Source organism: Amphibalanus amphitrite, unplaced genomic scaffold, assembly GCF_019059575.1.
Source record: "Amphibalanus amphitrite isolate SeventyFive unplaced genomic scaffold, NRLGWU_Aamphi_draft 000234F_arrow, whole genome shotgun sequence".
Taxonomy (NCBI): domain Eukaryota; kingdom Metazoa; phylum Arthropoda; class Thecostraca; order Balanomorpha; family Balanidae; genus Amphibalanus; species Amphibalanus amphitrite.
The window spans coordinates 176,565-187,430 of record NW_024881729.1 but is presented as its reverse complement, the minus strand read 5'-3'; the positions used below and the strand labels follow the sequence as shown (position 1 = coordinate 187,430).

Below are 10,866 nucleotides of genomic sequence, written 5' to 3'. Positions count from 1 at the left end.
CGTATGATCAACACGTGGCTGTCCCGGGTCAAGTTTGGGCCAAGTCCTTGGATTCTCTCGTTCATGGACGATATATCATTTTAGATTTTCGTTTTTTATAAGCTTATCCAATATCCATATTGTTTGCGTTTTATGGTACCAATGCCACGCTTTACTTTAAGATATAGTTGCTGGAGAGGAGATTGCTATCTTGACGTATGAGATCAAACTAAAAAGGCATGTGAAGCACTTTGAAACTGCGAATGTAATTGGTGATTTTCTTGAAGTTGGATATAGTTGGGTGTTCAGCTAATTTTCATACTCATCCATCTTTACGACCGACGGTAAGCGCCTGTCCCGGCCTTTTAATGCCTTTTTCTCAATTGAAATCATTACCTCACAGTCACGGCCATAGAGTAAAATATCTGCTGTGTTCATGGCCATTGACCTTCAAAGCAATTTCCATCGTCCAAGGACCAAGACATCAACCGCATCGCCGATCCCATGCATAGGCGGCGGAACGGGGAGGGCACCTGGGCACCGTGCCCCCTTCGATTTTGGCATTTTAACATTAGCCCTATGGGCGTTGCATGGAAAGAATGGCACCAAAAGTCGGCAGTGCCCCCCCCCCCCCCCCGGTGTTTCGCCGCTACTGATCCCATGCCTGCTTATCGTTTACGGCCCTTATCTATCGTATGTATCAAAATGATTGCGACCATTTCATGCACAATTCTTTGTAGTTATCATTGATTCATGCTTCAGCGACCTGTCATCTTATGAGGCTTGACCTCCGGCGTCACTACAAAATTTATGGGTAGGACTAGGGGGTCTAATGGTTCTTCTTGCCTTGGTTCTTACCAAGGCTATGTAAACGTTCTTACCATGCAACACTATGTAGAGCCTAGGACTAGGACTCAATCCATAACATGAGCCCTGAAGAAATGAGTGGCACTGGGGTAGCATGTGAGGTGCTTGACTTGAATAAGCTGGTGAATTTTCATGTTTTTTTTTAAGTTCATAGATCATTTTGCAAACAAACCAAGCGTGTTGGGCGTCGGTCGAGGGAGCTGTTTCGCTATTGTGCTGACATCTCCTGACGCGTGTGAGCGTCCGCCGCGCCACCTAGCCAGTCTCTGGAGTCAGCTGTGATTTAATATTGTAACTTCTTGTTTTTATGTTGCCTCAGAATCGCTCTGAGGTTTGTCTGAGAGGAATTTCGGTTTTATGAGCAGATCACTATTTCTCCATCCTTCCATTTGCACGAAAATCTTTCATGCTGTCTTTGTGAATCGTTTGTTCACTGATTCCTTCATTCGGTTGGTCGTTCATTCGTTGGTTTGCTCGTTTTACCGTTCGGTTCGCTTATTCTTCAATGTGTTCCATTGATTTTCGTCCCTCCTCAGATCTTTTCCCCATCATTGGCTTATTCATTCAGGGACCTCAATCATTATTCCTTGAATCTTGTCCCGTTCGTTCGTAAATTTCCGTCTCCCCATCCGCCCCCATCCGTTCGTCCGCCTATCCGTGAAACCGTGATGTCCCGGTCCCGCCCTGCGCTCTGCCTGACTGTATGTTCGCGATCGAGCCCATTGTTCTGCGCCGGCAGGAAACGCCGACAAACAGACAGGGTGGATGGCATGTCGCCAATTAATTCGCCGGCGATTGTCAGAGGGACACGGCCGACACGCGTTCCATCTCCCCTACCCGTCCCCACATCCGCCCGTTCCCGTCGGCCAGCCAGCGTGGCTATCGGGCCAGTGTGCAGTGTGCTGTAAGACGCCGTGTGCTGCATGTGGATCTGAGGGGAGAGTTTTACCGCTGGGGTGGGGCGTCAGAGGGCGGGCTATCCTTCCTATTGATGTCCTCGATGGTGACTAGACCTGAGGCCAGTTTTACCAACAGAAAAATAGCCGCCTGCCGGATTTTTTTTGCCTAAAGATTGCTTCACTTACAGAGCATAAACGGTAAAGCCCTATCCGCTTACGTGCCCATCGCATTTACGTTCTGTATGTGAAGCGGTCTTTAGACAAAAAATTCCGGCAGGCGGCGATTTTTCTGTTGGTAAAACTGGCCTCAGATGTACATATTTTAAGACTCTTCCGAATAATTGCAACTGTTGAGTCTCCGGTGTGGCTCCGTCGTTGGACGGTTACTTATTGCCGTACCGACGGCCCAATCCCCGTCGATTCGGGCCCAGTTTTGCAGCGTCGTCATATAACGTCCTGACTTTCCCCTCCCGATTCCGTGTGACAGACAGCCTAATCCTCTTAGACCAGCTTATGTCACGTCTGGACCACGAATACATTCTGAAAGCTCACAGAAAATCCTAATAAATAGCTGTACCACACTCATAGTGCTTCTCCAATCAATAGGAACCGGTGTCAGATTTCGGCGACGTTTACTTTGCTCTGTGGCCGTTTGACCGGTTTGAGTCACTGTAAGGTACGACGGTCCTATCGTTATGACGGAGGGAACCGTCTATCCTGTCTCAGCCGTCACATCCTCGTTATACAGTTGGACAGAAGGCTGGGACTTTCTCACAGCAGACCAGCCTTCCACTCCCTTCATCATCTGATCAACGTGTCCTATTCCGGTCGTCAGGGTCAATCCCGTGGTATTCCGATTTGGCACGGATTTGACGATCAACTGTTGGCTGCACCGAGTCACAGAGGAGAGGAACGCAGGGCCACGGGCCAACTGGACTGGGTGGCGCGCTCCCGTCACCCATTGTGCGTCGAGGTCTCGGGAGGGGGAGGGGGAGAGGGACATTGCAATGGAATTCCGTCGGAGGTCGGGGAGGAGGGGATAAGGAGGGGAGACGAGGTCACCATGGCCTCGAGTGATTGCCATGCATTATGAGGGCGTGCTCCCGGTGGATTTGTCCAGGCAATTCGACATTGGAAGCGTGGCCATTCAGTAGACGCACTCGCCATTTGTCACATACATAGAGCGCAAGTCACTAGTCATGTGACCACTCAAATAGTTTTGAGGGCTGATTGCATTGAGTTCATGCAAGCTGCGTGCCGGGCCTAGGGCGAATAAAAGCTCAAGGCCGCTAGATTACTGCACCTTTGCTGCTAGAAAAGGGCCTACTGATTTTGACTGCACGGTCAAACAAACCATGGTAGGAATCATATTTGGTCCTTGTCTTTCTTCTTCGTACTTGCAACGAACTATTTATTACTAAATTTTGATAGTTTATACGGGATTTCGTTGGGTCTGACCACTCCCCGAATCAGACCTCCAGGTGTCGCTTCTGCCTTCTCTTGCTCGGAATTTGACCTCCAATGCCATCCACTCCTCCCTCATTCCCTCCCTGGCGGTGCCCTTGCCACACCTCAGTCACCGGCCGTTAGCACTTAGCTTGCCGTCAGTTTGGCACTGGGATCTTCCAATCGCAGGCCGCAGGCGTGTGGGGCCTTCTCTGATGGCAGGTGGGCCGTCGACGGCGTGCTATCGACGATCCCAGATCGTTAGTCGTCGATGTCGATCGTCACCCATGAGCCACTCTGTCGTCTCCTCTCACGAGCTCCTGAGCGATCGTTACTCAGTCGTCTGTCGTCCATCTCGTCTCACAAACGCGTGTCAGTTGACGTCAGCTGTCTGTCATCCTCGTGCCGGGCCCATCGGCCGTCTGTCAACAGCTGTCCGAGTAATCTGTCGTTGGCTGCTATCCGGTGACGTCTGAGGTGATTCGTTCCGTCGTTTGGCTGTCAGTGGTCGGGGAGATGAATTAGTTCCTCTGGCGATGGTGCTGGGCGTGGCACTGGAGAGATGATTGCATGCGATTTAAATGGTAATCAGTGACAGATTCCTTTGTTTTGCAACACAATAACCATTGTTTTGTTTACTAGGGTTGGTACGTGATTGGTGTGCATTTCCTGCAATAGGTTTTGAATTTTTTCATAGTAAGTTGAAAGTATGGCATCGTCTATGTCATTACTCAAAGTACTCATTCGCCTTTCGGAGACTGAAAAGCGAAATTGAAGAGCGATATTATTTATGTTGATGCTGCTTGATGCAGCTTAGTATGCTGTTAGGGCCGGCATCGTCTGATTTATCTCCACATTGCTAAACAAGCCGCCGGCAATGTTTGGCATCGGGTCCGTCATGTATACCGGGGCCGGCTGCCAGCTCCGAGCGGCGCCAGTCGGGAGCCGGGGGCCAAGGTTGCAGGCCGTCCCGGGGAGCCGCCTGTCAGACTGCAGCTCAGACGGAGCCCCCGAAGCCCCACCGGCGGCCGGGAGAGTCGCTGCCGGACACCTGGTGATCGATGTGTGTGTGTCGCGCCGCGTGCAGTGCCGACAGTGGCCGGCCCGCCGCTCTGTTCACAGGTGCGTCCCAGATCGGCCGGTCGCCGGCCACTCCCCGGGACGGGACGGGACGGGGACGGGGGACGCACAAGTGTGCCGGCCGCCCGACCGGCCGGACGGCTGTGGCGACGGCTGCGTCCCGTCGACGGGAGAGCGGTGGCAGGAGTGAGAAGTGTCGGACAGTGAGGGAAGAATAAGAAAACAGAGCGGTGTGTGAAGTATTGACAGGAGGAGACGCCATGGCCTCCTGCAATACATCGCTGGTGCCCCTCCGGGTGATGCTCTTCGCCTTTTATGGAGGTAAGTTGTTTGAGCGATTAATCTGACCAACCTGAACGAATTGTGCCGTGTGTCCAAGATTTCTTTGGAAATGTTTTTTTTTTCTAGAAAGACAACTCATTGCTTCCATCCCTGCTCACCTTTTCGGGATGAATGCCAAAATTGCTTTGGTTCGCACCGTGGTATCGGTCCTTGGTGCGATTTCCTACCGAACCGTCTCATGGACGGTTTAACGCCCTATCTTTTTAAAGCCGTCACTTTCGCTTTTCTGTCCATAAACTTTCTTAAAATTGCCCATTCCAATGTCTTTACTTGGATCTGCCGTTCTGTCCAACTCCGACCATCGCCGAATATCCGTTTGCACCCCATCGGGTACACACCACCGTTCCCGTCTGCTCACCCCGACCGCCTAAGTCTGACTGCCCTCTCGTTTTCTATCTGCACAGTCATCGGCTGCGTGGTGCCGTTTCTCTCGCTGCACATGGCCAGCCTGGGTCTGACTGTCGTTAACTCTCTGTTCACAGCCATCGGGTGCGTGGTGCCGTTTCTCTCGCTGCACATGGCCAGCCTGGGCCTGACGGCCGACGAGCGGAGCTGGGTGGAGTTCGTGGCGCCGCTGGCCTGCGGCGTCGGCCCGCTGCTGGGCGCTGTGCTGGCCGACAGGATGGGCAACTACCGCCCGCTGCTGGTGCTGGCTCTGCTGGTCGCCGCCGCCGCCTACCCCTGCCTGCTGCTGGTGCCGCCCGTGCAGAGACTGCCGGCGCGACCCGCCGCCCTGGAGCTGCGCTGTGCCCCGGACGGGACGGAGATTCATGTGGAGCGGTGTGGACCAGCGTGTGTGGATGGAGACAGGACTGAGCGGGCGTACTACATCCACGGGTGTCGGTACCGGTGCGAGGAGGACACCGAGCCGCCGTCTGTGCCACCACACCTCTGTCTGGAAGGCACCAGTGAGCCCACGCAGTGTGAGGTAGTGTCGGACGGCGCCGGTATCCTGGTAAACGCCTCACTGACGGTATTACCGGCTGGTGAAAACAGCCAGGATACACAGGACTGTCAGTATCCATTGATCGAGTTCAGTCGCGGCGAGCGGCGCCACCGCAGCCTAGCCTGCGGTCGTCAGACGGGCTGCGCGCTGCACTGTGACCTACAGCAGCTGAGTGGTGCCCCGCTGTTCCGTGACGACCAGTGCCGCGCCGTGCTGGGTGACCCCCAGATGACTTTTTGGCTGTACTTTGGTCTGCGCGCCGCCGCTGAGTCGTTCCTCTCACTGGCTCTGGTGCTAGTCTCGGCCACCACACTGCTGCTCCGCCGGCGGCACGGCTCTGACCACGGCCGGGAGGCGCTCTGGGGGCTGCTGGGGCTGGCCATCACCGCTCCGCTCACCGGCTACCTGTTGGACACCCAGCGGACCGCGGATGGCTCACCCGACCTCCGTCCCGGCCTCTGCGCCTACGCGGCTCTTCTACTGGCCGCGCTGACCCTAGCAGCACTCGTCACCGTTCGCCCGGGCGTGGCACACGACTCGCGAGAGTACAGCCGTCGTCTGGCGCGCTCCGTCTGCGCTGCTGAGTTTTTCGGCGTGCTCTGCGCGCTGGCGGTGCTGGGAGCTCTCTGGGGCTTCCTGGAGACGTTCCTGGCGGGACACGCGAGCGGTATGGGTGGCTCACATCTGCAGACTGGTCTGGGAACCACTGCTGGTGCGCTGCTCCTGATACCGCTCATGGCGAAGGCGGAGGCTCTGATTGCCTACTGCGGGCATCACCACGTCTTCATGGTGGCCTTCATCGTCTACATCGTCAGATACGTCAGTAAGTAGAAAACAATGGGGCGAGGACAGACTGGCTAAACCGATACTTGTCGTAAAATCCAGTTAATTCTACCTCTGATGCCCAGATAATTCGATAGCTCATATATAATTCGGGTAAAATCTCGACTTCTGTCATAGCCCATTTGCAGGTTCGCTCAAATGACGCTCGCCCCAAATGACGCCCGCTAAAGTCGCTCGTACCGCATTTGCACAGCGACAGCTTCATGCAATATCAGCGAATTCAGTAGCCGGTAATGTAACGATATTAGCGCTTCTCTTACTACCATTAGACGGCATGCTCCGTACAGCTCCAGTATAAAGCGCTGACAGATCCGAACCGCTCTGATTTAAATTTACCAGCCGTTTCATCACGCCCGCGATACATCCGACCTACTGTCATGTTAATAAGATCCAACACAATAGACAGAGGCCGGCAGTGCGGTCGGAATAGCCGCCCGTCCCGCTCCAATCAATGCCGTGAATGCGGCGCACTATCTATTACCGGCGCCCGGCGGCCGGCTCGCTGTCTATTCACGGCACGTGGAGGTCGGAATGAGGCGGAACCGAGCCCGTTAGACCATACCGCTCCCATGGTCGTCCTATAGAGGGCCGAACTGAAACTGATCATCCGGATCATATCCGAATTCAGGACCGGTTGGTTTTGCATTCGGTCCCCAGCTGTGTCAATTATATTGTTCTGCTTGTTATTGGAGCGGTTTCTTCTTTCTCCCGCCACGGTGAAGGCAAACGATTCAGCTATTGTCATTGAGTTGATTCTATTCAAAATTGATCAAGGGATGGGATGCATTCATTCGTTTAAATATGCATCTGTCAACAATGGGTGATTGTTCTCCGTTTTCTCGTTGCGCCTGCTATGTCCGGTATTTCGCTGCTGTTGGCAACCAAGTCGTTTGCATACATCTTGCCAGGATGCGCGACCGCATGCATTGATAGTGCGTCATGCTGCTACTGGCTACTGCTGGTGGCTGATCCGATTGTTTACCGTACAGCGTACTCTTTTTTTGCCAGGTTACGCGTATATTGTCAGCGCGTGGCTGCTGCTGGTGGCCGAGTCGTTAGAGATGTTAACCGTACTGTGTGTTGCCAGGTTACGCGTATATTGTCAGCGCGTGGCTGCTGCTGGTGGTCGAGTCGTTGGAGATATTAACCGTACTTTACGTTGCCAGGTTACGCGTACATCGTCAGCGCGTGGCTGCTGCTGGTGGCCGAGTCGTTGGAGATGTTTACCGTACACCTGGCGTGGCTGTCGGCCGTTCAGCTGAGCTCGCTGCACGGCCGGCCGGTGGTCGAGGCCACACTGCAGGCCGCCGTTACTGTGGCGCACTTCGGGGTCGGTGAGTGAGGGACGGCGGGGTCAGGGAGATATTCCGAAGTGCCACTCATCACGTGTTATTTTGTAATTTATTATGTGTGTATCGGCAACGCGGTGATCCTTACATGCCTGATACCGTTGGCAGTTTCAGTCGGTTTATATGATCGAGTTTGTCAGATGCCTTTGGCCACGACGCATCCTCAGCTGCTCGCTTACCCACTCTTTTTATTACTTTTTTTTTTGCAACTGCTTGACCTCGCTCAGGTGGCGTGAGTGTCGACCGTTTACCCTGATTGCCCCCTCTCCTTGTGACCCGTGCTAAGGTCGCAGTGTGACCCGTTCACCTCTGACCCTCTGACCCCTGACCCCAGGTCGCGGTGTCGGCGCCGGTGTGGTCCGGTACGTTCTGCCGCTCTTCTCCCCGTTCGTGGTGCTCTGTGCCGGCTCCATCCTCTCTGCCGTGTGCGCGGCGCTCTACCTGTCGCTCTACCACTGCTGCCGAGCTCTGGCACCCTACCGAAGAGGCACAGGGAAACGGAGACAATACCTCAGTGACGGTTAGTGGGATGTGTTTGATATGATATGTTTGATACGGTGTGGGCCGCGGGAGGGGGGGGGGAGGAGTAGTAGGTTGGCCCCGGAAATGGAGATGGCTTGTGTGAAATGTGGTTGGAGAAGATCTAATTATCTCTTCCTTTTGATCGGAAATATGCGCTTCGGAGTGTGTCAGACTATATCAGGAGATGAAGTCGATTGGCGAAAGAATGGTGACTTATATATACTACGGAAAAGGAGTAATTAGAATTACATATCGATCTTATCAGTTTTGTCGCCGCTAAATGCAGTGATTCGCTGACAAGCAAATGTTGCGTATGTTACCGCTGTTCCAACCCGTTTTTTTTTTCGGTCCACAGGAGCGATGCTGAACGGGACCACGAACGACACACGGCCAAACCGATGGTGAGGCGACTCTGAGGTCGGCTCTGCTGCACCAGGCTCAGCACCTGGTGCACCGTTCTCACTAGGAGATGACTGGTGCAGCTCCTGTGCCCGCCTGTGCTAAGTTGCGCCGATGGTGACGAGTAGCGCCCGAGATCTTATCAAGACAATATTCACCGAGGTGGGATGATCCTCTCGCTGAAGATGATCGTCGTCGACCGTAAAGCTTCGCCAGCTTCAACAGAGTGACCAAATGCTCGTCAGCAAAAGTACTCATTGACGATGTAAGAAGCTGAATGACTGCGGGAACGTGAGGCAATAAAAACAATGACGCTGTCAGTCGGCCTTCAGATTGCTTCCCTCCACCATTGTGCCTGGTTTAAAGGATACGCCTCTGAGGGTCCAAGCTGTGAAGGTGTGCAGTGCGTGCAGCTGTGAGCCTCGAGTTTTGATGACAATCGAATGCTTGACAGCTGGGTCTGTGTCGATAAATCCGTTTGTGCCTGCCCACTCGGTCCGGTGCGTCAATCGAAAAAAAAAACTTAAGATTGAGAGGTGAGAACTGAATGGTGAAGAACATCTTGCACCGCGGATTCCAACGATTTCGATCTAAGCGTATCGTGAATTTGGCATTTGGCATATGCTTAAACATTCACATATCGTGAATGTTTAAGCATAATGCCATGAATGAATGCACTTTGTGAACCGTCCATTCGTCGCGAATTGTCATGAGCACGTGAATTATAAACAGTCAATAAGTTTGTGACATTGAGCTAGGAGTGAATGACCAGAATGGCTTATATCCGACGAGATTTAGCCGCTAGTCTTCAGTAGCCACTTAACTGAGCGTGCCAGCTGTGTTGTGTTTTCGGTTGTCTGCTTTGTGTGTTTCGTTACTGTTTTATGTTACGAGGACGTTGTTTTGGGGCGGTAAAGTAAGAGGTGTGACGTTTTATCATTTAATTGTATAAAAAGTTCAGGTGCCCTTGTCACGCAAAGGCATGCCTCCAGGATAACAGTGAAATACGAACCATATGAACTGCAGAGTGCGGTTTTATCGTTTACGTGTTGTGTGTACCGAATTGCCATTGACCGGGCAGAAGTCGACTGTAATGAAAAGTGTAATTATTGCCTCCTGCCTTTCGTAATACACGTGCCAAGGAGCTATGGGACTGCTTGTTGCACCACGAGATGATCAAGGCCGTACCGTATAACTGCTGGTCGGTCTAATAACAGCAAGGGACCCGTCTACGGAAGTAACTCATGCATTGGGGTGGCTTGTGATCCATTACTGTGTCGTAGCTGCGTTTTGGGTTCACAGATTGTGAAATGCCCAGGTCTATTACTAACAGATTCGATTTCATTCATGCAGTTCGATGACGATATATATCTTGAGCCGACAGCCGCAAGAGTTGTGTGAAATAACGAAAATAACAGCTCTTTCGGCTTTTATATGGCCTATTCATAAGTAAAATTAAATTGCTGGCCGCTTCTTTCAATAAGATTTTAGGGGGCTTTTGGCGCGAGATTACAGAAAGTGGCGCAGGCGGGCATTTAATTTCTGTGTGTCGTGGGAGTTGGACGGTGCAATAAAAGGCAGATTTGATATAAGTATGGTAATTTTTGCTCAGAACTAAGCACTACTATCAATATTCTATCAGAATTATATCCATTCACACAGTTCAAAAGTCATTTGAAAGAGATAAACGGTGTTATGCTGCTGACTGAATCAACTGCACTGCTACTCTTGCCTGTGGATGTCCTGTGTAATGCCCCATAGGTAAAAATCGGTCAACGTCGAGACCTCTGAATATTTCAGTTAAATTGCCACCATGCTCAGAAATCTTCCAGTAAGCTACCACCTTGCCACAGTGTCTGATTTCCTCAGCAGCTTTGGCTGTGACGGCCTCATGGCTGTGACCGATGTTGACACCATTCCCTCGTTTTACAGGCTGAATCAGATCCCGCAGGCATGGAAGATGAAAGTAAGTATGAATTTCAATGCATGTTTTAAGAGACCATAGTTAAACACTTTTCAAATGCATTGGAACTATGAAATGTGAAGCAGGCAGTTAAAAGGGTGAAATCCTTCTTTTGCATCATAGGCTCAAAATCAAATAAAAACCATAGCATGTACTCACAAACCATATATCAACCTAGAAAATTGTTCATATATTAATTTACTGCTAAAAAAGTCAGGTATGCTACAAGCA

General features: G+C 52.0%; 1 protein-coding gene across 1 annotated transcript in view; it reads left to right on the top strand.

Moving 5' to 3' along the window:
- The first annotated feature begins 32 nt into the window (after window positions 1–32).
- Window positions 33–10,866, top strand: part of LOC122385896 — a 17,074-nt gene continuing 6,240 nt past the window's right edge. Inside the window, exons 1-8 of the mRNA XM_043374523.1 lie at window positions 33–323; window positions 4,314–4,592; window positions 5,096–6,382; window positions 7,569–7,736; window positions 8,086–8,271; window positions 8,629–8,674; window positions 10,164–10,269; window positions 10,605–10,638. Of these exons, the coding sequence (XP_043230458.1) occupies window positions 4,532–4,592; window positions 5,096–6,382; window positions 7,569–7,736; window positions 8,086–8,271; window positions 8,629–8,674; window positions 10,164–10,269; window positions 10,605–10,638 (1,888 nt within the window). The 5' untranslated portion in view covers window positions 33–323; window positions 4,314–4,531. The remainder of the gene's footprint in view (window positions 324–4,313; window positions 4,593–5,095; window positions 6,383–7,568; window positions 7,737–8,085; window positions 8,272–8,628; window positions 8,675–10,163; window positions 10,270–10,604; window positions 10,639–10,866) is intronic.